At 37.7% G+C, this 27,099-nt stretch overlaps 1 protein-coding gene across 17 annotated transcripts; it reads left to right on the forward strand.

Moving 5' to 3' along the window:
- Nucleotides 1-12,372: 12,372 nt before the first annotated feature.
- Nucleotides 12,373-26,205, forward strand: LOC148875900 (protein SPA1-RELATED 3-like). Of its 17 annotated transcripts, none has more exons than XM_088965686.1 (9): nucleotides 12,409-12,757; nucleotides 12,870-12,932; nucleotides 13,905-14,971; nucleotides 15,080-15,237; nucleotides 22,491-23,460; nucleotides 23,593-23,739; nucleotides 23,876-24,187; nucleotides 25,046-25,105; nucleotides 25,648-26,205. In XM_088965686.1, the coding sequence occupies exons 3-9, from the start codon at nucleotides 14,084-14,086 to the stop codon at nucleotides 25,834-25,836; spliced, it is 2,724 nt and encodes a 907-aa protein (XP_088821812.1). In that variant the 5' UTR covers nucleotides 12,409-12,757; nucleotides 12,870-12,932; nucleotides 13,905-14,083; the 3' UTR covers nucleotides 25,837-26,205. The 17 variants fall into 17 exon arrangements, 13 of the variants coding, with proteins under 13 accessions (XP_088821811.1, XP_088821812.1, XP_088821804.1 ...); XM_088965687.1 differs by having other exon boundaries at nucleotides 12,611-12,757; nucleotides 13,908-14,971; XM_088965685.1 differs by having other exon boundaries at nucleotides 12,373-12,932; nucleotides 13,908-14,971.
- Nucleotides 26,206-27,099: the final 894 nt, after the last annotated feature.

The following is a 27,099-nucleotide window of genomic DNA, read 5'->3' on the forward strand; positions in this document are numbered from 1 at the left end:
TTAAAAACCCGTATAAGGTAACTTTAATTGTAATCCCATGAAACAGTTATCGGATGCCAAAATTCAAATGTTGTTGTTGAGGGAGACCTGAAGCTTGTTTTATATTGCTTAAAAGTAGGGTTGTTCACACTAGTGTAAAAATTGATCAAACAGATCCAATTCGAATCGATGTGGTCGGTTTTCAAATAAGCCAGTTGGTTTCAGTTTAGAAATAAGCATACCCCGATTGAAAGGTTCGATTGCGGTTTATAAATCCATAAACCGAAATAAAACTGAACTGAACTGAACACAGGATAATTATACATGTGACCTTAACTTGACCATTCCCATGTCTCAATTCCCATTTCCCAATTGGTAAGAGGCAATTAATTAATGACTGGTGTAAAGGTCTCATTGTTAGGCATAGCCGCATATACCCTAGAGATTGTACAAGTGAAAAGTGACTTGACCGAGCATAGCCCTTAGGCATTGTATAGGTGAGAAGTGACTTGACCCCTAGTCCCTAGTCATAATTATTCTCTATGTCAAAATTCAAATTGTTTTCTCTCATATCTCATATTTATTCTAGATTTACTTTTAAAAATGAAATAATAATAATATATTGTTTTGAGAGAGAGATTAATAATTAGTTATAAAATAATAATATTAGGTTTTTTAGGGGTGTAAATGTTGTACTCTCTACTTGTTATCTAAACTATTAACAAAAGAATTAAATATTTAGTTATTGACAAGCTCTGAACATGTTAATTTTCTTGGGTTGTAGGCCCAAATCAAATCAAGACTAAGGTAAAAGAGTTACTCGGTTTGGTATAAACTGATTAAACCGACAAACCAAAACATACATTATACTTCGGTTATTGTTCTATTTCAGTTGGTTTCGGTTGATGCAGTGGTCAACCCGAGATGTTCGATTCGGTTGGAAAATTTGTGTACAACCGAACCGAACTGACCCATGTACAGCCCTACTTAAAAGGAATTAGGTCTTGTTCTTTTTGTTAGTTTTCAACTTTTGAAGTTTGAAAATGAAAAAAAAAAAGTTTTCAGTTTTCATATTGTTCTTTTAAGACCTCTTTATCACTTTAGTTCAGACATTAGACTTGACAACATTCTTATGGGGTGTTTGGCAAGTCTTTTCATGTGGTCTGTCTTAAAAGGAATTAGGTGTTGTTCTTTTTGTTAGCTTTCAACTTTTGAAGTTTGAAAATTAAAAAAGTTTTTAGTTTTTATATTGTTCTTTTAAGACCTCTTTATCACTTTAGTTCGGACATTAGACTTGACAACATTCTTATGGGGTGTTTGGCAAGTCTTTTCATGTGGTCTGTCTTAAAAGGAATTTGGTGTTGTTCTTTTTGTTAGTTTTCAACTTTTGAAGTTTGAAAATGAAAACAGTTTTCAGTTTTCATATTGTTCTTTTAAGACCTCTTTACCACTTTAATTCGGACATTAGACTTGACAACATTCTTATGGGGTGTTTGGCAAGTCTTTTCATGTGGTCTGTCTCTAGGGTTTTTCAAAGCTTGGAAGACTAAAAATGGGCATTTCTCTATTTGGCAATGAAAGACAAGAAGCCAAAAAGTCCTATGCCCTAAAAGACTCACAAAATCCCAAAATGACAAAAATTTGGAAGCTTCAAAATGAAGCTTCCTATCTTTTGCACCTAAAATCTTTCATTTAACAACTCAATAGACCATGGTAGACTAGGATAGTTACTAAACAATCCAAATCTTTAAAGACAAGACCCCAAAAGCTTATTACATCTTTTGTCTATCTAGACTATTGGAAGATCTTCCTAAAAACACTTGCCAAACGACACCATATTTTTTTGTCCTTGAAATGTCTGTCGAGAATTTTATTCATTATTTATTATTAACAATAATCTTACTTTCATAAATAAAGTGATAATAAAATAATAATGATAATATAAATTATTATCATTATTTAGTATTAATAGTAATATTAAATTATTATTATTTACTACAAAAATATTACTTTAGTATTATTTTATTAATTTTAAAAGTTATGTAAATTTTAACCTTTGCATTTAGATTTCAGATAGAACAATAAAAGTACCAATTTCCAAAGTACTTTCTTTTATAGTTTTTCTTTTTTTTTGCTTTTTATATGTTAGACTTTAGGCTAAGAGAACCAAACCTTAATTAGGTGTCATGGAACCTTAGAGCTCTAATTGATAAATGTAATTTGTAGTATGTTTCAACTTAATGTATCGTATTCGATCTCATGTATTTAGGCAGTCTAGTGTTGTTCTAAATTGATTCGAAAATCCAGCTCATATATTAGAGTTGAGGAGTATGAATGTGCAAGATTTAAACTTTAAAGTATTGATACAATACTCCCAATACAAGGTGTATTTTATCCATATCCATGGCCATGGATACGAGATACACCACGACTCGATAAATATCCCATGCACAACACGATACACCTCTGTATCAGATCATATTGCACTATAATGTTGGATATAGTCCAATATGCACAGATACGGAACCATACCATCGCCTAGTTTGATAAAATTATGTATTGACCACTTTTGAATTGTTTTCTTACTTTAACAAAAAATTGAAAATTATAATTATAAAAATTGAAATAGAATTATAATTATAAAAACTAAAATAAATAATTTAAGATTTAACTTTTCCAAAAAATTAATAAGAATTGAAAGTTATAAAATAATTTATTTATCTATCTTAAATGATCTATATGTTTTATTTTACATATAAATTATATGTTATAAATGAAAACATCTTTATTATTTATATAAAAATGCTAACTAGATAAAATTTCCCAAAAAAAAATTAATAAGAATTGAAAATATTAAGTGACAATTATTGTATGATGTTTATATACTTTAGAGTTCTAGTATTGTTGATTGTAATGTTTTTTCTTCATCTTACACAATAAAGTGTGCCTTTCTCAAGTTCTTATACCTTATTGATAAATAATTTAGTTTTAAATTTAGTGTTATTAATGTATTTATGTGATTTATATGTATTTCTTAGTGTTTTTAAGTGTTTCGATATCTTCCATCCATATCCATGCATTGAAGTGTATTTGTGTTCACATCCATATCTGAACTTTCCAATATCATACCCAATACCAACTAGGTCTAGTTGGTCTCTTAGTTATATATGTTTTATAATGCTTGGGGAAGGGCTAAATCGTGTTGTATAGCCCATCTTTCCTTTTTATTTACTCTAGAAAAGGAAAGGAGTCGTATTTATCTTGAATACACTCTAACTCTTAGATTTAATGGTTGACATGGGATATGTTGTGAACATTGGCATGTGAACTAGCAACTAGGGTAACTAACCAATCACAAGTGAACACTGGTGTTCCAACCCAACTTTCAACCCCCCACCTAGTAAACCCTAACACAACCCAACTCGACCTTTCTGGCTTTCACCCATCCTTTAAAACTTGATAAGATCTCTCAAATTCTTTTTGATTCTTGATTAATAAACCTAAACTCAACATTTTGTGATCATATATTGACCATATTTTTTATTGGCAATGCTTGCTAGATATTTTTATTGGTTCACTAAATCAACAACAATAAAATATAAAATTCTGAAATGAAAAATCGATCATAACAACTTGTTATTAACATTATGGCTTAAGAATTAGGAAAATGAATTTTGATAGCAGTCGAGAAGCATTGGATGGTATCCCTTTGATGAAAAGGGGTTTCAAGCTGTGTCATCGCCGCTATCTTAAATCTCTTTTTCATGACCTCGACGTTAGTTTGTTACTTCTTAGAAGGTGCTGCTCGAGCTTGTCACCTAGGTGGACAAGGAGCCACTGACCCCGTCAGAGGAAGAAGAAGACGACAAAGAGGGGTTTGAAGGGGGAGATAGCGATGATGTTGGTGGTAAAGAGTATTCTGCTTCTCAGCTCGGCTAAGGAATCCATGGTGGTCTTTGGTGGTTCTTCTTAGTTGTTCTGGGGGCTTTATGCTCCTGTTAAGATCTTGGGGCCTGTGTGCCCTATATTGTCTTAACTCATGAAATCATTTTTTTAGGCAGTCACTTGGCCTGCCTCTTGTAGGGGGGAGAGTTCTGGTTCCCCTTTTTTCTCTCTTCAGTAATGGAGTTTTGTTTCTTCCAACGTTCCATGCTTGTTTATTCTGTGTGACTTAGTTGCATTGTGTTGTTGCAGGCTTACCTATTGACTACTGTCAAGCAAGCTAATTTCTGGTGCTGGCAAGCTATTTGAGTCCCTTTTTTAGGTGCAATACTGGTGTTGATTGTCTATGTTCCATGCCTGGGGAACCATTTTACCTTCAAGTGTCTCAAGTTCATATGCATTCCCGCTAAAAATTTTAGAGACTCTATAGGGACTTTCCCTATTTGGGTCGAGCTTCCCTACTCTAGGCTCATGCATCATGATTTTCCTAAATACTAGGTCATCAAATCTAAAATTATGTTTTCTGACTATAGCATTATAGTATTGCGTAACACGTTATTGGTACATTGCAGTCCGAATGTGAGCGAGTTCTCTGGTTTCTTCTAGTAGGTTGAGGTTAGCTTGTAGCTCTTTTTCGTTTGATTCTTCAGTGTATGCCTTAGATCACAATGTTGGAATTTCTATTTCTGTCGGTATTACAGCTTCGGTTTCATAGGTTAGACTGAACGACGTTTCACCAATTGTTGTTTTGGCAGTGGTTCTATAGGCCCATAGCACGCTGGGTAGCTCGTCCATCCACAATCCTTTGGCTCGAGATAGTCAAGCTTTGAGTCCTCATAATATTGCTCTATTAGTGGCTTCAACTTGCCCATTGGCTTGGAGATGTGCTACCGATGTGAATTTCTGCCTTATTCCCATTTGACCGCACCAATCTTGAAATTTGATATCTTCAAACTGTTTTCCGTTATCGGAGACTAGTACTCTTGGTAAGCCAAATCTACACACTATGCTTCGCCAAAAAAAATTTTGAATGCTGTGAGCTGTTATTGTTACTAAAGGTTCTACTTCACCCATTTGGTGAAGTAATCCACAGCTACTACCATAAACTTCTTCTGTCCTTTAGCTAGTGTAAAGGGTCCTAGTAAGTTTATGCCCCATTGCGCAAATGGCCACGGGCTGGTCAGGTATCTTAGGTCGGCAGTGGGCTGATGGAGGATGTTCACATGTCGTTGACATTTATCACACCGTTGGACTAGCTCAACTGCATCTGCTTTCATGGTGGGCTAGTAGTATCCTTGTTGTAAGGCTTTCTAGGTGAGGGCCCTACTCTCCAGGTGTCCCCGACAAAGGCCCTCATGGATCTCGTGTAAAACTTGGCTCGCTTCAGCTTGCCTCAAGCATCGCAAGTAGGGCAATGTGAAGGATCTCCTATAGAGCAGCTCGCCTACTATCACTTAGCAAGATGCATGTCGCTCTATTGATCGAGTTGCATTTCTTTCAATTAGTAGCATTCCAAGTTTTAGGTAGTTGTGGATTGGGTCGATCCAGCTTGGCTCTACGTCTACGATGCTTGTGATTTCCTCGCTTATTGTTTCTATCGAAGGGTGAGGTAATTCTTCTATGTAGATAGTTTGTTTTGTCGAGTCAATCGTGCTCGCGAGTTTAGAAAGGGCATCAACCTCTGTATTTTCCGATCTCGAAATTTGATGGAGATACCAAGAGTCAAAATCGGGGAGTAGCTCTCTTACTTTGGCGAGGTATACTGCCATGGAGGATTCCCGTGCTTCGTAATCCCCGTTTACCTGGTTTATGACAAGCTACAAATTGCTACATATGATTATGTGTCTAGCTCCCACTTCTTTTGCCAACGTTAAACCTACTAGTAGGGCCTCATATTCAGCATTGTTATTCAATGTTCGGAATTGAAACAAGAGTGCATATTTTAGCTTTGTCTCGCAAGATCCATATAGCATTAATCCACCCCTGCTTTTGCCCTGGTTAGACTAGCCGTCCACATAAAGTATCTAGGGCTCCTCGTCCCAACCTACTATCTCGCGAGTTAGAGGAGGTGCTGCGGTAGATGAAGCTTCTGCTTCCCGCTTTGTCAGTTCAGGCAATGACAAGTTAAGGGTACACTCGACAATGAAATCTACCAAGACATGTGATGGTTGTGTGCGATTCGAACCGAATATCATATTTGCTAAGCTTGATTGACCATTTAGTGAGCCTTCCTGAGACCTTAGGCTTTAGGAGGACTTGCTTCAGGGGTTGTTCAGTTTGCACCACTATGGTGTGGGCTTAGAAATATGGCCTTAACTTTCGCGCGATTAATACCAATGCAAAGGTGAGCTTCTCTATGTTGGGGTACCTTGTCTCAATAGCGTGGAGAACCCTGTTGACATAATACATAGGTCGTTGTACTTTGTCTACCTCCCTCACAAGAACTGAGCTTATCACCTCGTCACTTGTAGAGACATAGAGCTTGAGCTCGTCTCCTTTCTCCGGCATGGTCAACAGGGGGGCAAGTTAAGGTATCACTTTAGTTGGTCGAAGGCGATCTGACATTCTTCAGTCCACTCAAAGGCCTGGTTCATTTTTATGGCATTGAAAAAGGAAAGGCACTTCCCAACCGATTTAGACATAAATTAGTTCAAGGCTGCTATTCGTCCTGCCAGTCTCTAGGTCTCTTTAACCAACCTAGGTGGTCTACATCTAGGATAACTTGAATCTTCTCTAGTTTGGCCTCTATACCACATTGGCTGACGATGTAACCTAGGAAATTGCCTGAGGTTACACAAAAAACGCACTTGTTCAGGTTTAGTTTTAAGTTATGTTTGCGCAGAACATCAAACACAAGTTTTAAATCAGAAACTAGATAATTTGAAAAAAGTGTTTTTACAACCATGTCATCAACATAACATTTGACTTTATTGCCAATCAACTCAGAAAAAACAAAGTTTACTAAACGCTGATAGGTCACCCCAGCATTTTTTAAACCGAATGGCATGACCTTGTAGCAGTACATGCCTGTTTTGGTGATGAAAGCAGTCTTCTCACGGTCTTAAGGGTCCATTAGAATTTGATTGTAGCCTGAATGGGCGTCCATGAAACTGAACAGTTCAAAGCTTGAGGTCGCATCTACTAGGCAATCTATACTGGGTAGGGGGAAGCTATCTTTTGGATAGGCTCGGTTTAGGTTTGTAAAATCTATGCACATCTGCCATTCGCCGCTTGCTTTCTTTACTAAGACTGGGTTGGCTACCTAGCTCGGGTATTGGACTTTTCAATGAAATCCGCTGTTAACAGCTTCCCCACCTTGTTTACTATGTTCCACCTTTCTGGGGCAAGGTTTCTCTTCCTCTACTGGATTGTTCTGACTATAGGGTCTGCATTAAGCCTATGAGTTATCAAACTAGGGTCTATACAAGACATTTCAACAGCTAGCCAGGCGAAAACATCTAAATTATTTAACAAAAAGCTTACCAATTCAGATCGCAATGGTTCCTTCAGGTGGACTCCTATCTGGAATACTTTTTTAGGTTCGGCGTTGGAGACCTGTACCGTTGTTTATTCAATTGGGTAAGCTCCTTCTTCCGTCTTCTTCGGTGGTGGCTCCAAGTCTATATCAACTATCATTTTGCCTTTGACTTTTAATGAAGCCACATAACATTTTCAGGATTCCAGTTGGTCACCTCGTAACACTCTTACACACGTATCTATCGGAAATTTCAGCACGAGGTGGTATGTTGAGACCACAGCTCGTAGCACATGTAGTATTGGTCGTCCCAGGATTGCGTTGTATGGTGATGCAGTAGCCACTACTAGAAAATCATGTTCAAAACGTATTGTGTGTGGTGGTAAGCCCGCCTCAGCAAGCAACTTGATCCTGCCAATCGGGCAAACTACCTTGCCACTGAGTTCTACTAAGGGTACGTCGGTGGGCTGCAGGTCGCCTTTGCTAAGTTCCATCCTGTTAAAAGATTCTGCAAATAAAATATTTGTTGAGTTGCCTAAGTCCACCAGGATCCTCTTCACCTTGAAATCATTGATGAGTAGTTTCACCACTAGGGCGTCATCATGGGGGTACTGGACCACGCGCATATCATCTTCTGTAAAATAAATGATTTCCTCCTTTCTTGGGTGCTTACATGGCTGGTTGTCTTCTTGCTTCAATTCTCACACTACGTTCTTCCCAGCTAACGTGGTACAACCTACTATTATTAAGCCCCCAACAATTACATTTATGGTCCCTTGGACCTGCCTTTCTTGTGTTTGCTTACTATGCGCAGTTTGATCCTACTGCCTGGTGTCCTGAGGTGCTTCCTTGTTGGTTCCCGCTTCGAGCTGTCGTTCATCCTTAATGAAACGTTTCAGGTAACCTCGTTTGATGAGGTCTTCTATCTCGTTCTTTAATTTCCAAAAATGCTTAGTGTCATGTGTGAAATCCTTGTGAAAATGACAACATTTATTTAGGTTCCGGGTGTTGGGGTCTCCCCTCATGTTGGGAGGCCACTTTACATAATCATTGGACTGAATTTGCATTAGGATCTCCTTCCTCCTGGTGTATCTCGATGGCATTTCTACTCATTGTGCTGCCCTTCTAACCGACTACCTGCTTTTTCGGCGTGGCGAGTTGCTACGTCTTCTCATTGGGGACTTGCTCTTTCTAGGCGACTTGCTCCTTCACCTGGTTCTGCTGGTGCTTGCTTCTTCATCAACTCACTTCCTTTTGGTTGTCTTAGACTCTGTGCCCACTGCTTCTTTAGCTCTAATGAAAGCATTGGCTACTTCAAGGAATTTTTCCATGGTAGTCGAGGGACACAATTCAATTTTTCACTTCAACTCTCAGTGTTTTATTCCTTTATTGGCCGCAATAAGTTGTACATAGGGATCTGGGTTTGAAATTTGTAGTCATTCCATGTTGAATTGTCGAATGTAGTCCCTGAGTGTCTCATTGGGCTTCTGTGCGATGTTGAATAGGCATGTATTTGATTTTGAATGCAGCTTGTTGGTGACAAATTGATTAATAAAGAGTATGAAAAATTGGTCCCAGTTCTTTATAGACCCTGGGGCCAACCTTGAATACCATAGCCATTCTTCTTCCTTCAAAGTGGTGGGAAATGCAATGCACATACTGGCGTCATTCTCTCCATGGAGGAGCATAAGGGCTTGAAAGCTATTTGCATGTTCTATGAGGTCTGTTTTTCCTCGGTAGGATTCAAGGGCAAGGACCCAAAAGTTTTTGGGCCGTGGTGCTTTAAGGATTTCGGGTGCTAGGGGAGTCTCGCAAGTCAAGCTATGTTGTTTTGAGAGGGAGGCCAATTTACCAGTTGGAATGTTGCATTCTCCAGGTGGTATCATACTTTTGGCCCAAGTGAGCTGTACTTTCTTTCCCGCTCGGTGTGTCCATTTTTTCTTCTTGGTATACTTGGTGGAACTAGCTGCATTGGACCCAACCAGTGCATCTACTTGACTCTCTGTTGGGACTTGTTCATTTTGAAATGCCACTTCTTCTTTATTTGGGACCTGAATTTGGCTTCACACTCGTTGAGGGGGTGGGTTTTCATGATTGGAGTTATGACAAGGAGTTGTTGGCTGTTGCAAGGTTGACTTTCTCACAGTATTTGCTGATTGTCCTACTGAATTGGTTGATCTGGTATTTGCAGAATGCATTTGTTGATACTGTTGTTGCTGGTGCTGAAGAGGTTGCTGTTGTTGCCCAAAAATAAATACAAATCTATTTTCCCACGTTCGCATTTTCTTTGTCATGTTGTGTACGCATCGTACCAAATCATTAAACTGTTGTACATCCACGACTGCGGGAGGTGCCACTGGAGGTAGTGGTGGCATGTTCACCTTGTTCTAAGCATCGGCTAGTGGTAAAAGAACGTCGATTTGGCCTATCGTCATCATTGGCATTTGGCCATTGACGTTGTTGGTAGAATGGTTGCCGGAAGATGCCACTGAAAGGTTTCTTTGAGGAAAATGAGAGAGATAAAGAGATGAATGAAAGGAAACACAAGCTTTTTGTTGCGCTTCCCACATACAACACTAATTGATGAAGCACAAAATATGCCCACCAATAGAAAAAGCACAAAATTTGTTCACTCCCTCGTGTCTAGTGAGGTGGCTCGGACTAGGTTCAATCTGCGGTAAGCCGAGCTATTGTGTCGAGCTGTGAAGCTAAGTTGAGAGTTGCTTAAATGAAAGAGAGTTAGAGTGCTTGGGTAAATTTTACCCAGGAGGACATTCTGATGCCTAAGTTAGTGAGTAGTTCTCTTAGAGAAATTGAGAGAGAGAATGAGAGCTTATGCATGCATACTTTTTAGAGTGTCCCGGGTTCTTTTTATAGTTATTAGGTGTCTAGGTGTCATTGATCAATGCCTTTGAGTTTTTTGCAGAGTTGTTTCCGCAATTTGAGGGAGTGTTGGGCTGTTAGTTACTAAATTTGCGCGGTAGTTACAAGTTGCTTGTTAGGTCTTGTGGTGCGTGGTTTGGTGAGTTGTCCCTGTAGTTTCGGTAATGGTACTAAACCAGATATGGTGTGTGGGACGGTTTCAGGCAAGCTGTTGTTGTTGGTGGGTCGAGATCGCCTTAGCTCGGCCACACACCTATTATAAACTGCCATGTGTTGAACTGGTGAGCTATCTTGCTGAATTGGACGCTATGTTACTGACAGCGTCCACGTGTCCACCATCAAGTGGGTTGACCAAAATGCCCTCATCAGATATAAACCCCAATTCGCCCCTTTTAATTAATCTCATTAAACCTAGTTCGAATTGGGCTTTAAGTCCATTAAGCTTTTAGGCTCACTTCCTTTTAATTACTGGCTAGCTTGGCTCTCTTTATATAGCGTGGGACCCTAACATTGATCTCCACAAAAGTCATATGGGTTCAGCCTAGCCTTTGTTACAAGGCCTAGCCAAACTCATTGCTGAAGATAGTGAACCCTTGAACCCATCAGTATAGGCTCTTAGCAGGCCCAACATTTACACTAAATGGCCCCTGGGTACAACCACTTTATGAAGGCCCAAGGACTATGGACTTAAGTGAGATTATCCCATCAGGTAAAAGACCTAAATGGTCTTATACTTAACCTCTTAGCCCATAATGATCAAACACTGCCCGACAAGAGATGACTTCTCCCTCTGCTACAAGGTACAATGTTGTATTCTTTGCTCACATGGATCTTGGGAACTAAAACATTTTGTGAAAACATAATATATATGTATATCTCTATATAAATATATTTTTCAAAGTAAATTTAAACATGTTTAAATCAACTGCTGATAGTTTAGGTTTCCATCAGAGAGAATGCATTCCCCGATCATTCACTTTATCCGACAAAGAGGCTGATTCTGTCACTATGATCACTCACTCAGGTGAATTCTCAGACTGCCCTAACATACCCAGGTTTTAACCCCTGCTAAGGATCTCACTAATTGGCATATCAAAGACAGTCCAATCCAACACCTAATACAATACCATAATTGAGTCTAGGGGTTAGGTGTAAATTTTCAGTTTTGCGCTTTTGTCTCCAAGGTCTGGGGCATAGCTTGAAAATGATCCGGTTCAAGGTCTCAAGCAAACCCACATTACATGTTCTTTAGATTTCACCCTGGCAGCTGAGACAAGCCACTCCAACCGATTTGGTAGCACATTAGTGCTAATCTTGGTAGGATAAACCTCTTTACGTCTATCCAACGACTGTAAAAATTCTAAACTAACATGAGTCTCTTAAGTATCCATTTTAAGGGTATAACCTATAAACACATCATAATAACATGAATCAATTATATACTTTATTCATTTACAATAAATATAAAAAAGTACATTAATCTAATTGGAGTTAAGGACATACACTATTTAACTTTCCCCAAAACCCATATATAACCCAAATTAGCGGTCAAAAAACCTTCCTCAACCGAGAGAGGGCGGGGTCAAATTGCCATCTGCAATTGGGATTGGAAAGGGGTAAAAGTGAACCCTAGCTCTAATCCGATTATCAACTCAACCGGGGTTGGGTTCGGACTTACCCGCCCAAGTTGAAAACCCACTAGGCTACGAACGTCAGCTTAAACTAAAAAGAACGTAAGACACGTAAGACCTTACTTACACTTTCTTGGGAGTTCCCGGCCCGTCGTCTTACATCAGAAAATTCCAAGGAGACACGGCGTTGGAAGTTGGTACAAACAACTAGTCTGCTAGCGGACCAGCATTAGCATGTCGTCTAACAAGATTCGGGTGTTCGGACTTTGGATTCAACTACCGGGCAAATTCTCATTTAAGGGACCCGGAGCCGACCACGTGGCCTTGTGGGAGAAGTATGTGGTACACAATATGCCAATCACGCGGCTCCCTTGGCTGAGCTGCTTAATTATGATCAACACGCAACTGTGTTCGTCACTCATCGGCTCAAAGTAGAAAAACACGATTTTCCTTCCTTTCCTCACGAAACTTTTATCGTCTAAAATTTCCAGCCAACATAACGACGAAAACAGTAGAGCTCTCGTGGCTTATTCGGTGAAAACGCGCGCTCATTGATGACTGATGAGCTACCACAAACCACAAGGAGACAAAAGGCCCAAAACAACGCAGCCAACTGTTACTATAGAGATCAAAATGTTCATAATTTTTTTTTTCATCTTTCTGGTTATATTTTGGAGATTGATTTGAACTTCGGTTTCAGGAGCGAGAGATTCTTTTGCTTGGATTGGCTTGAAATTTCAGTGTGCATTCTTCTTTTCTTGATTGGATTTGGATAGGTTGTAGTTATTATTATCAAATTCAGCGCAGGTGAAATGCTGAGATCTATGCGTGATCGAGAACTGTTAGGGTTAGCTAAATCCTTGAAACGGTCCTAGGGAGCAGATTGAAATTTATATATGTTTAAGAGATTCTGAGAATCTGAGGTTTCCATTGGTTGATCTTATTTGAACTTTCTACAGGCTCTTGATTGATGGGGTAAATGGAAGGAAGCTAAAGAAATATGCGGATCGATTCTGGGGAAGGTCAGAACTCAGAAGCTTCACTTTGCAGATTTGTTGTTTTTTAATGGTTTTCTGCTAACTCTGGTGTCGAATAATGGAGATTAGAGAGGTCGTAGGCGGAAAAAAATTTTTGAATAATTTGAAAAGAATGTATAAAATATATTGCCGCTCTGCGGTAGTTTTGGCGATTAGATAAGAATAAAAAAGGGTTCCACCAAAAAGGTTCAAAGTCTAAACCCAAAAGAAAAAAAAAAGGTTTGCGACTGTTTACTTCATTACTTGATATGATTCTGGACATGAGAAGCCTTGTCCACAAGTTGCTGATTTTACCACTCTGTGTTGTCTTTATCGAAGCTTGAGGACGTGGTTGCGCCACGTACATGTCTGGAATAAAATGGGTAATGTAAGGGCGAAGATAGCTGTGGGGAGTGGCTCACAGTCTCCGACTGGAGAAACGGGACAATAAAGTAATTAAGCAACAGGAAAGGATTCAAAATTTATTTTGGAGAAATATTATTTTATTTTCAGTTTTTTCTTTTTTTTCGCACGCCGTGTCTGGCTTTTATGTGGAAGAGATTTTTTGGAAGCTCGAAGAAGAAATGAAGGAAAAGTTTCGAGTTTTGTGAGGCTGAGAGCTTCGTTGGGAAAAGGTCGAATGTAATCAAAGCTTGGATGTATGGTTCAGTTCTCAGGTTGGAGCCACAGTTCCCTTCCTCCCTATAATCTATATGCGGCTTTATGTCTATCTGGCCTTCCAACTCTTTGTATGTTTGCATCTTAATTTGTGTAGCTTGCTTGGTATAAGCGCTTCATCCGGGTAGTTTGATTTCTTTGTTGTTTGCTTGATTTGAATCAATTTTCTTTTGTTAGTGGTGGAAATGGGCTCTTCTGATGGTGGGTAGGTTCTTGCCCTGGTAGGCGTTTACGTTGTTTTTGCCGAGAAATGAATACATGCTTCAAGATTATGCCTGAAGTGTATCTTTTGTGTGTCAGCAGGTTGTGGTGTTTGTGTTGAGAAACTAGGGTGGTGTGACATGGTGCTTTTCTTTGAGTAAATATAAGCTGTCGGTTTGAGTCTGAACTTGTTTTTCGTCGTTTCGGTTCACAATGGTGACTGTAGAAGTTAGAGAGTCTGGTAGAAATCCGAGCATTATTATTGCTGCTATACGTGGATGGTGATGGAGGGTTCATCCGAGTCTGGTTGGGAGAAAACTGATAGTTCTAGGGAATTGAATACTTGTGCCGTCTCCAGCGGGAGCCTTGGGTTGTTTAGTGGTAGCAGGCTCCGTTTCTCAGGCGATGCATCCAACAATGTCAGGTATATGCCAGGGGGAAAGGAGAGAGACCGGGTGCTGCTGACTCGCACCAATCACCTTGACAATCAAGTTGGCTCTTCTGGGGTGTGTGGGCGTGCCGTGGCAGTGGACTCAATTGTTCATCCACTAGAGCGGGGTGAGGTTAGTCTGAGGTACTGGTTGGACAATCCTGAACGATCTGTTGACCTCTTGGAGTGCTTGCACATATTCAGGCAAATTGTGGAGACTGTGAATCTGGCACACTCACAAGGCATTGTTGTTCATAATGTGCGGCCTTCCTGCTTTGTCATGTCCTCGTACAACCGTGTCTCCTTCATTGAGTCTGCCTCGTGTTCAAGCTCGGGTTCTGATTCATTTGACGATGCTTTTAACAGCCAAACTGTAGGGGGTTGGTGCTCGAGCTCACCATTAACCCAGGAGTTGAACTGTCAGATAGGCAGGGTAGGCAGTGGAGATTCCATTATGGAGGTTTCACAAGAAGGTACTTCCCAAAGGGCGTCGGAAACAAGTTGTTTGCGGTCAAGTTCAGCCTATGCTACACGTTTATCATCAATAGAAGAGAGAGAAGAAAATAAAATAGAGGATAACAAGAAATTTGAAAACGCTGCGGAACATAAGAAAACGTTCCCCCTGAAGCAGATATTACTTGTGGAGAGCAATTGGTACACTAGTCCTGAAGAGGTTGCTGGTGCTCCAAGTTCCTTTGCTTCAGATATTTACCGTTTAGGGGTTCTTCTATTCGAGGTTTGTATCAAATAAATCTTCGTTTTTAGCTTCTTAATTTACGTTAGGAACTTTCTGGACCTTTTTTTCTTTTAAACCAATATTATTTATTTATTTATTTATGAGCAGTTGTTCTGCACGTTTAGCTCCATGGAAGAAAAGCTCAGAACAATGTCCAATCTGAGGCATCGAGTTCTGCCTCCTCAATTGCTGTTGAAATATCCAAAGGAAGCTTCATTTTGCCTGTGGTTATTGCATCCTCAGCCAAGTCCTAGACCAAAAATGAGGTAACCCTTATATATTCATTGCATTTAAGCTTGAGATTGCTATAGTATCCTTAAATCCTATTTAAGTCTGTTATCAATGCCTTTCATCAGTATAATACATCCTCTAATAATAAATATTCGTGGTGGGAAGAGAGTTTACTAATTGCTTAAAAAATTGTTGTATGACTTTGCTGTGTAGGGATTACATTTTCTTATAGATGTATATATTAGGCTAACAATGAAAACATTAGGCGCTTTTTGTACTGGATATCCATTAGTTACTAAAAAAAAAAAGAATGATCTAACTTCAAGACACTGACCTTGAATTCAACATGAAAGCTATGCGACAAAGGACCTTAACCTTTGGCTCATCCAAACTACTTGAACTCAAAATCAATAGGAGTAAAAACCAGGAAAAGCTTATGTTTGTTGCAACTTGAGGACTGATAAAAAAATAAGGATGAAAGTTGGGAACAGATGGTGGGAGCATTAGGCCAGATGGAATCAGCGAGTTTCCCCTTTTTCTTTTTTACCTCTTTTGAATAGGATTGGGGAAGGCAATATGCATGAGAGAGTGTTTTGTTCTTGTATAGTGTCAGCTTAAAGAAACTGAAGGCTAAGTTTTAAGGATTCCCTATACACTTAATTAATATTATTTCCTTGTCTATTTCTGTGTGTGTGAACATTACACTTTTAATATCTAATGTTATGTAAAATTCTTTAGAACATCTCTTAGTAGATATTATGGAATACTAATTGTAAACCATGGAGCCAAGGTGTTTCTTCAAAATTTTATTAGGTAAAGTTATGTGCTTATAAAATTTTAATTATCGGGAAGCTACCTATGTAAAATATTTCCTGTCTTGGGAATATTGTAGTACCTACAGCATTGTAGATATGGATGTACTAAAAAAATCCTATTTTTGGTAGATCTTGATATTAAAAGTTTTTTGGTCATCCTTGGATTGTGTTTTTATTAGAAACTTATTTCCTTTTAAAATTCATACTGGCATGCAATGCAGTGGTGAATTCTGTGCGGCTGATGGGCCAAGTCAACTATTGATTTCTGTCTTAGTAGTCTGAGGTCTTGGGAGAGGTAGACTGGATGCAGGACTAACCTTTGATATTTTTTTGGATGATGTGGTGACTATCAGACTGAAACCTCATTCTTATGTTTGCCAGACTGAGATTTTACCATTACACTAAGTATCTACCTTATACAAAAAGTAAATGGCTCATGTGCAGCATATATGATTATTCATCCAGAGCAATGTTTTAAAAACTGACCCGGAGACTGAACTGTTTTTGCCTCCGGGTTGTGGGTCACCGGTTCGACCGTCCGGGTTGAACGGTTCAGACTGTGTCACATCAGCACATATATGTATTAAGTATATATATATATATATATATATATATATATGTATAAATATGCTTTAGATATGTTATGTGTATTATTTTATATTTAATTTATGTTTTTAATTTTTTATTTATAAAAATATAAAAAATTGCATTTTGAGGCCAAAAAAGGTTTTTTTTTTTTCACGAAAATAGTGGGGCAAGGCGTCTACGGCTCCTTGGGGCACATAAGTTTCGAAAAGTTACCCAAAATAAAAAAACCCCAATCGGACATTGGAGTGCAAAGTTATGACCTCCGAAAGTTTGCATGCATCGAGTGTGCAACCTGCGACCCAGTCACTGGTTTGAACAGGTCAATGGTCGAACCGGATGGGTTGAATGGTTCTTGACCAAGTCAATGGTTTTGACCATCTGGTGGGTGACGGTTTGAAAGGTTCGACTGGCTGGGTCAACGACAGGTTGAAAATATTGATCCAGAGGACTCAAAAGTAATGCTGCTCCAATTATTAGAAGAGTGATAGAAGTTTAGGCCTTGAATTCTTCTAGGATGGAAGACTAGAAGTTGGTGACACACAATACCTTTTCCAACAGCCACCCGGGTATATTTTCTGATTAGATATTCTTCTATTCCTTCCTTCTATATGCACCGGCATATTGCAAAAGGCTTAAGCTTCCATAAATTATTGCCTTTCTTTCTAAACCTCTTTTGCTGTGTTTGATTTGTTAGAAAATTTCATATTAAGAACTTTCTCTTAACTTTCTGGTTTATTTTCTATAAAATGAAACACAGTCTTGGAGGTCTAGCATCAACATTGTGCCTGGGATGATCCATTGCCTCCTGAATAGTAATGAAGTGCCAGAAGATTTTGTGGGTGACTACCAAAACAAAGGATCTTGTGAGTGATGCTGTGAAGGAGCAATGGATGAGCAGATGAGCAACCCGCTTTTGGCAAAATAATTTGCACTCTAGACTACCAGTCAATTCATAATTAGTGGTGGTAGGGTTTCCTTGTATTGATTAGGTACCTTTTTGGTGTTACTATCATTAAGCAATAAGAAATCCTGTTGCACTTGGGAGTATCTATTCTTAAGATGGATGTGAAGGTAGTAGCTGTTTCAAAGCTAAGGATCCTGTTGCGTTTCGGAGTATCTGTTCTCATTTTCTGTGATTTTTATCTTTTTTAACTTAGGTTTTATGTTTAATATGGTTATTAGAAAGTACAAAACAAGAAAGAGGATGAGGGCTTTTTACAGAATTTTGAGAGTTGAAACCAAGAAAGGTAACACTTATAGCCTTATAGGTTTGAGGAGTTTTAATACAAATATAGCAGGAAATAAGGAATTTCATGGAATATATATATATATATATATATATATATATATATATATATATATATATATATATATATATATATGTATGTATGTATATGTATATGTATATGTATATATTTATCTTTGAGTCAAAATTGGTCATTTTGTTTTCTCTTTTTGGGATATGCAATTCTTGAATCAGTAGGATAGCTTGGGGATGAGGAAAATGAGGGAAAATAAATCAGTGGCTGGTAACTTGGGCTAGATTGATGAATATAGGTGAGTAAAAATATAAGAGTAATAAACAGTCCTTATAGCCTTAGTTGGATTATGATAATGTAGATGTGTTTGATGTATCATTTACATTCTGGAAGATGGTTTGTACTTATTGAATTTTATATTTTCTACTATAGTGCATTGCTCAAACTTACAATCCATTCCCATTGTTTGTATTTTCAATTTTGAGAAGTTACAGATATCACAGTTGGGAAAATTTGCAAGGAATTCAGAGACATGCCAGTAAAATTTTCAGTTAAAGAAAAAAATTCCAAGAAACATAAATTTTTCTTAATGGATTGTTAGAAGATTAGAAGAAAGATAAAATGTATGTAATGACAATCTTAGGACCCAAATTACCATTTTTTATGAGTGGTTTTTTTATCAGTAATTACCATTTTTTATGAGTTGGGATCCAAATACCGTTAGTAGTGAAGTGTGCATAAAAATATTTATCCAAATGGGGTGTACTAGCCTTTGGATTAACATATAAGGTCATTACAATATTTGTCAAGGAAACATTTAGGTGACAAAGCACTCATGGAGGGTTGCCTTGTCTAAGTGCCTGGCTATTTTGTACATGTCACTGTAAAATATTTTATACTCTTCTAACTTTGAGATTATAATAATAAAATAGACATCATTACACAAAATTATTCATTTTGTGGGTTTATATTCTAGTTTCTTTTTATCATTTTCTTGTTTTCTGGGGTTCAATCAATATAGATGTTGGAGTATGCTGTCTTGAACCCTTAAAGTCTTCAAAACCTGAACTGACAAACAAGGAAGAACTTAGAATTTTGCCTCATCAACACATTCTTCTTCTTCTACCTTTTTTTTTTAAATCTTTTCCTAGGCCAAAAGAAGGGGGCTGAGCCCCTATATTTTCTGAAATTTCTTTCCTTTCTTCTTTTTCTTCTCCAGAATATGTTGATTTTCTATGTTTTAATATGCAGTCTACTTTTTTATGAGGATTACCAGTAGTTACTAGTAAAAGATGATTGCTCGTTGCTATGGAACCTAGGGAATTATGGTAGCATTCATGGTTTTTATTCATTTTTTTATGGGTAACAAGAAGCTTTTATTAATTATGAAAAAAATTGCTATGCACAACTTATGTTTAAGCCAACTACTAGCAGTAGCTAGAACAGATAAAACTTTCTTACATTGTTTCCTGAAAGGCCAAAATACTGAGGAATGAGGATTTGTATTAAAAAATATCACCTAGGCACCCTTTCACCCTGCCCTTGCCTTGCCACCTTGAAAACTATGGCCATTACCTAAGGTGGTTTGAAGCAGATTGGACAGATATGTAGAACAAATCATTCAAAACTATAGGTGCAACTTTGGTCAGGTGGGGTTGGGAATTTGTCAAGTTTTCAATGACTCTGAACCCTAACCTGAGGCCAATGTGGTTGAAATTCTTCAAGTTGGGCAACCTGACTTGCAGCTCTGTTTAAAACCACAGAATAGTAATGACGGTACAAGTCATGTCAAATCCATGGATAATAGAAAAGTGCTGGAAGCCAAAGGTTTCCATGAATTTTTACCATGTCCGTACTGCACATTAGATAGAGGTGATACCCAAAATGCTACCTGCTGGGTGCTGGCATTGCTCGTAATAGTACTTCAACTCCAAGCAGTAGAAGTTATACTTTTACAATAGTAACGTTGAAAGTTACCCATGATTTGTTATCTTTTTATAGTGTAGATATTTGTTGCAAGACAAAACCTAAAAGTATATGTGCAACTTGCAGCTATTAGTTATTACGGTAACTAGCTTACCAATATGTTTTTGTAGATATATTGATTCTATAATTTATATCTATACATTAATGTTTATATAAATGTCAATAAGCATTTAGGAGTTTGCATCTTGGGTATCAACCGACTAGTTAGTGACTAGTTGGTCGCATAGTCATGACCAATTGATGCATTGATAACATTGCTTTACAACTTACTTTGAACCGATTTTCAAGCACCCATCAATGAAGGAAACATCTTGACTTCAATTGATTGATAGGAAAAAAAATATTGACTTCAAATGATGTTACAATAATGGGGTGGGGATGGGTATGTTTATCTTGGACCATGAGTTACCGGGATATTGTTTTACATTGTAGTGGGCTTTGGAGTGTCTTTTTTTGGTTCTTAATTATTATTGTTACTTTTTCTTTATTTTTTTCTGCTCATTGGTCCCTTTTCCTCCTTCACAGACCTGTTCTTATATGCTAATTTTTTTTTTATCTCTTAATATAGTTTATTATTATTGATAAAAAATGTTATATAAGATACTTTACTAGCCTTTTGTTTTGATAAAGGATTTTATTAATTTGAGCTTCCTTGTAATATTCCACTAGTAAATTTAGTTATTGAAAATAAGGAATTGTGTAGCATCCCACTACTAGATCTATTTCAATCCATAAAGTTAGGAAAAGAAACACACTACTAACCAAATAATGAGGAGAACCATGTTGGCTTCTTAAATCTAGCCCCCTTTCCCCCAAAAAAGAATGGAATACTAGTTTCTCCATATTTAAGTTGTTACTTTGCCTTTGAAAAAAAAACAGAAATGGTAATCCATTCTTTAGTAGACAAATCCCCCTCTTAATGAAAGTGCATTGCAACCTTGCCATGCTGTTCTCCCTAACAACAATGATAACAATAGTAAGATTGTAAGAATAAGAACAATAGCCCCTTTTCTTAATTTTTTTTTTGATCAGTAGAAGAAAATTTTATTTAAAATAGATTTAAGACAAAGATTTACAACATGTAGATGGGAATGTTGTTCCTAATTTACTACGTCTTTCTATTTCACTTTACAGCTTAGCCCAAAATAATTGTTGTCTCAGTTAGGGGTGGATTCGAGCCGAGTCGAGCCAAGCCGAATGGTATGAGGCTCAAGCTCGGCTCGAGACTGTTCTACAAGGCTCGAGCTCAATTTTGAGAAAAAATGTTTTATAAAAATAAAAAATTATATATAAAAATATTTTTATTTGATATTTAAAAAATTAAGAATTATAATAATTAATAATTATAATATTTTTTTTATATATATTATTTTCTATATATATATATTCGAGTCGGTTCGCGAGCCTCACGAGCCTCACAAGCCGAGCTTTTCACAAACCGAGCTTGAGCAGCTTGTGAAAATCTCGGTTTGTTGCCAGCCCTAGTCTCAATGCCCCTTGTTTTGCAAGAGCATCAGCTAAGCCATTAGCACTCTTGACCCATTGAAATCAGTTTCTACCTCTTTTGCAATCTTTTCCACTTCCCTTTTCTTAATTTTTCTTTTGGATGAAGAAATGCTCATATTTCTTGACCCTTTCAAATTGGCCGCATTTGCATTAATCTAATGACAAGAACTTCTTCTCCTGTGCCCAACTCTTAATTGAAGGGGTAAGGTGATTGTTGTTTAAAATGTCTATTTTATGTTTGATCTTTAATTCCATTTTTGTTGTGTTTATTCATGAGATGGTTTTAATTTCAGATGTTTTTTAAATTCAGTTTTTATTAATTATAGTGTGACAGTAATTAATATATTTTTGGTTGGTAAACAATAACTAGTACTGGTATAAATGTTGATTTCTATTCTATTAAATAATATCCTGTATAACTTCAACAAATATTTTAAGAACAAATTGGATGGAGTGGTCAAAATTTAGGTGTGAATTGATTGAAATGAACTTCAAATTAGATTAGAGATGAAACTCTAGATTGATGGTATATAATGCTGGTCTGTGGGTTGGCGGTGTATGGTTGATTGCGCCTACGATTCTGATCTAATGCTTGCGACTAAATCAAGCTTTTAAGGGTTTTTTAGTAAGTGATAATTCAAAGGGCCTTTACCTTTATTGGTTGAGTGAAGGTTCTCATTAAGTTCCAGAAATTCTTGTGTTCAGGGCTTAGTCTCTTCCTTTTTTCTGATTATTTATTACCACTATACTCATGTCTTACCAAGACATTAGTTTCATGTATTGCAGCCAAAAAAATTTATATTAGTTTCATGTAGTGAGCTACTAGGAGTTCTTTTAGTTGTCTTGTTTTGTTTTTCATAAAAATAAAAATAGTAATTTAGAAAGGTAACAACTCCATGATTTCCATGTTATCAGTTGGTGAAACTTCTTGGTCCTATTTCCTTACAGTTTGGCGTTGAATTGATTTTTCTTTAAGTTGTTGCACTGGTCGTGTCTTTGAATCATTGTGCTTGGAATGAATAATAACTGTGGCTGTTGGCATATCGCATATGTTCAACATGTTTCATCACTTATTGTTTTGTAGGAAATGAAATGATAGATACTTACTTGACCTTTTGGTATGATGTATAACAGTGAGGTGTTACAAAGTGAGTTCCTCAATGAACCAAGGTGTAACTTGGAAGACCGCGAAGCAGCAATAAAGCTAAGGGAGGAAATAGAAGAGCATGAGTTGTTGCTGGAGTTTCTTTTGAATCTACAGCAAAGGAAACAAGAAGTTGCTAATAGGTTGCATGACACCATTTGTTGTCTGTCTGCTGACATCGAAGAGGTTCTGAAGCAGCAGAAGATTCTAAAGAAAAAGGGAAATTTATATCTAGATTTAAACAGGGATGACCATTCTGCATTAGAGAAGTTGGATGATCCATCATTTCATCTTATAAAAGATGAGGACTCTGCTAATTTAGCATCAAGAAAACGCTTTAGATCAGGAATCCAGATCCCTAATGATGAGGAATTTAGTGAGCCTGTTGATGAGGCTCAGAAGTCAGAGAACCAGGAAAGTCTTTTATCCAGGAGTTCTCGATTGATGAAGAACTTTAAGAAACTGGAATCAGCTTATTTTTCAACAAGATGCAAGCTTATAAAACCAACAGGAAAACCAGTTGCTAGATGTTCACCAATCAGTAGTGGTGGTAGGGGATCTATTGTGATGACAGAAGGAAGTTCTGTAGATAATTTGGCTTCCAAGGAAGGGCATGGTGCAAGTCAGAAGAGTGAATGGATAAGTCCATTTCTTGAGGGCTTATGCAAGTATCTATCCTTCAGCAAGTTAAAAGTTAGAGCAGATTTGAAGCAAGGGGATCTGCTAAATTCTTCCAACCTAGTATGCTCCCTTGGTTTTGATCGTGACAGAGAATTTTTTGCTACAGCTGGTGTAAATAGGAAAATTAAAATATTTGAATGTGACATGATCCTAAATGAAGATCGTGACATTCACTATCCTGTCATTGAGATGGCTAGTAGATCAAAACTCAGCAGTATATGTTGGAATGGCTATATAAAGAACCAGATTGCTTCAAGTGATTTTGAAGGTGTTGTGCAGGTAAGCGAAGTCTTATCCATGTGCCTACCCATCCTGTATATCTATTTATGTGTTCAAATGTGATTATGGCATTTTCAGTGTATTCTTTCTGTTTTGTGTTTTAAATCAATGGCTTTTTCAAAACATTTTCAGGTGTGGGATGTTACAAGAAGCCAAGTATTGATGGAGATGCGGGAGCATGAGAGGCGTGTATGGTCAGTTGACTTTTCACTGGCAGATCCAACGAGGTTGGCTAGCGGAAGTGATGATGGTGCCATTAAACTGTGGAATATTAATCAGGCAATTCTATTTTTGCACTTGGTGGATGTCAGCTTTGAAACTAAACGTACTAAAGTCATCTAATTATGATCACTATGTTTATTTTATACCAGGATGTATAATAAGTTTGCTTTCCTTACATGGGGTGCTGCTGCAGGTAGGGAGTATTGGTACCATCAAAACAAAGGCAAATGTCTGCAGTGTTCAATTTCCTCCAGATTCTGCACGCTCACTTGCAATTGGTTCAGCAGATCATAGGATCTATTACTATGATCTTCGTAATACAAGAGTACCACTATGCACATTAATAGGCCACAACAAAACTGTGAGCTATGTGAAGTTTATAGATTCAATGACACTTGTTTCTGCATCCACGGATAATACGCTTAAGCTCTGGGATCTATCAGCGTGCACATCTCGGGTCATTGATAGTCCACTCCAAACATTCACAGGACACACAAACATAAAGGTGCGCCATCTTATAAACATTAGTACTTAAGGAAAAAAATAGTACAAAAGTACAATGCCAATGCTTCATGATCTCTTAGTCATCGAAAAAAAAAAAGCTTCATGATCTCTTTCCTGTCCATATCTAAATCTATTCTTGGCATGTCTTAAATCTTCTGTTGAGTTTGGGAACATTCCTTTTTTGCTAAACTGGGTGCATTCCTAACGAATTACAGGTTATCCCTGTTTATAATTAGAACATTAATACAAATGGATTTTTCTTTTTGGAGCCTTGACCAATAGTAAGGGGTGTTTCCCCTTCATAAAAAATTGGATGTGGTCAAATCACCCCCAGGTTTGGGGGTAGTGAAATTTTCTGGGGATTCAGTTGTTGGCATGATAAAAACATTTTGATTCTCCTTTGTCTGAGCTTCCCAGATTAGATGCTTTTGATATATCCCTTCTGTGGGTTGCTTTACCACGCAATGTTGTCCATATTCCTTTAGGCCATCAAGGAATCACCAGTCAACTAATGGCAGCTTGGTATGCTTGGTTTTTGAACCACCATCTACCCACCTATGTTATAGTAACCCATTTGATATTTTGTGAAGAAAAAAAGAAAAATAAGAAACAGTGTCATGATCTCAACTTATCACGGGGGGTGGGGGAGCCCAAATCTTAATCTAGGAACCTATTTTAATGTGTGATCTTGGAACTTGGTCATTGTGATGGAGCATGGACCTAAAATTAGAATGTGAAGCACTAAATCTTTTGGAGTTCTGTGATATCAGTTTACAAAAGTATGTTTATTTGTTGGTTTTATCAATTCTGTATCCATGAATGATTAGTTTTTGCTGATACATATATTGCTTGATCTCAGAATTTTGTAGGCTTATCCGTATCTGATGGGTACATAGTCACAGGCTCAGAAACAAATGAGGTATGCATATCAACTGAATTATACCTGCAATTTCATTAGAATTTTTCTGTCATACATACTATGTTTTTTTGATCAGCAACACAAATGATTTCATTAATAAAAAATAGGCATGAGTACAAGAGGTTGTGAAAAAAGAAGAAAAGCACAGGTATGGAAAAGCTGACCCCACCCAAATATTACAATTGAGTCCTGTGCACCCCTTGCTTAGCTAGATCATCTTCCAAGCTGTCATACATACTATGTTGTGAACCTGGTTTTTCATTTATTTTATTTTTAACTTGCCTGTAAATCAGTACAGATAAAAGGCATGTCTGGAGCTATAACCCGTTGACCAACATAGGTGTCATGTTTTGACATGGATACTGGGTGTCGCTGTGTCAGGCACAGCAAGCTCCAAAACATGGAAACATTTATTTACATGGCTCCTATATCTAGGAAGAACTAAAAGGGTTTCCTAATCAGGTTGATTGGGGAGTTCCCTTGCACAACGTACACTATTTCCATTGCTTAGGTCTTAATGTTTCATCTTTTTAATGTAACAGGTATTCATTTACCACAAAGCTTTTCCTATGCCAGTGCTTTCATTCAAATTTGGCAGTACTGATCCACTGTCGGGGCACGAAGTTGATGACGCCTCACAATTCATTTCCTCTGTGTGTTGGCGTGGCCAGTCATCCACTTTGGTTGCAGCCAATTCCACCGGGAACATCAAACTTTTGGAGATGGTTTAAAATGGTCTATACCTTGAAGTACAAGTAAAATTTTGGAGTTTTGACCAGTATAAGCTATTGATAGAAGGGAAAAATTAAAAAAAATAAAATAAAATAAAAGATGACGACGAAGAGAGGAAGCGAGGAGCATCTATAATTAAAACCGAAGATGACATTTAGCAGCCAAGAACAGGGCAGCGTAGGGATTCTAGAGAATACAAGACTGGCATGCAAATTTTGGCGGTTTGTTAACTGAGAATTGACTTGAAAGAATTTGGAATTTGGCGAGGTGTAATTGGGGAGGAAGAAATGGGCGGTTTATGTACATTAATGTAATTCTTCCAAATGTATAATCATATTATAAAGTTGGGTTGGTAATTTAAGTTTTAACTGGGTTTGTTCTGTCTATTGTCCGGTCGATGGATATATTGCAACTCGGGCGGGTTGGATCGGGGGATGCCATTCCATGCTTAACTCAAATATCTACATATTGAACATAGTTCTAAATTTCGATACAGGTCGATATGATGGGTGTTCTTATTTATTTATTTTTTCAGTCTTTTTTTAAGGCTCGTCTATCCCCTGAAACAGGTCAACCACCGCAACCAAGTTTAAAGTGGGTCATTGATATGATCAACCAGTAAATATGTTGTGAAATTTTGATATTTGATATCGAATAGACTCAACGGATGGGCCCTGCTTTTGTTGAGATTGAATGCCCGTTTGGGAGGGCTTTCACACAGCGATTCTGGCTTTACAGTGGGTGCTTAAATCTGTTTGGGTGGGCTTTCATACAGGTCAACAACCGCAACCAAGCTTAAAATGGGTCATCGATATGATATGTATCAGCTAATACGTTGTGAAATTTTGATTTTTGATATTGAATAGACTCAATGAATTGGCCCTGCTTTTGTTGGGGATGAATGTCCATTTGGGAGGGGCTTTCACACAGCGTTTCAGGCTTTGCGAGATGGACCCCATCTGGATGGCCTGAGACATATTTGATGAAAACCCTGGAAAGCCAAAAATGTCTGTCTGAAAGTAAAAAACATGACTTAATGCTGAAGCTTGTTTAGAGGCTTCTCCAAAGCAGCTGAACCAATTTTTCAGCACCTCCCAAACCAGGCCCTGATTATACTGAAGTGGACCAGGTGGTGTTTTAAAAGAGGTCGCGGATTAGCTCCGCTTAGATTAGATGGGTGTGTTGGGGACTATATAACCAATAAAAACGCCCCACTTCAGAGATCAAGTTTATATATATGCCCCACACAACTACTTCAATCT

This window comes from Nelumbo lutea, chromosome 1, assembly GCF_056320005.1.
Source record: "Nelumbo lutea isolate HS-2025 chromosome 1, American lotus-T2T, whole genome shotgun sequence".
NCBI classification, from domain to species: domain Eukaryota; kingdom Viridiplantae; phylum Streptophyta; class Magnoliopsida; order Proteales; family Nelumbonaceae; genus Nelumbo; species Nelumbo lutea.

Coding starts and splice junctions, on each gene's coding strand:
- LOC148875900 (XM_088965685.1), top strand. CDS start 14,084: ATGGTGATGGAGGGTTCATCCGAGTCTGGTTGGGAGAAAACTGATAGT. Junction 23,461..23,592: donor ATTTTGAAGGTGTTGTGCAG/GTAAGCGAAGTC, acceptor AAACATTTTCAG/GTGTGGGATGTTACAAGAAG. Junction 24,188..25,045: donor CAGGACACACAAACATAAAG/GTGCGCCATCTT, acceptor GCTTGATCTCAG/AATTTTGTAGGCTTATCCGT.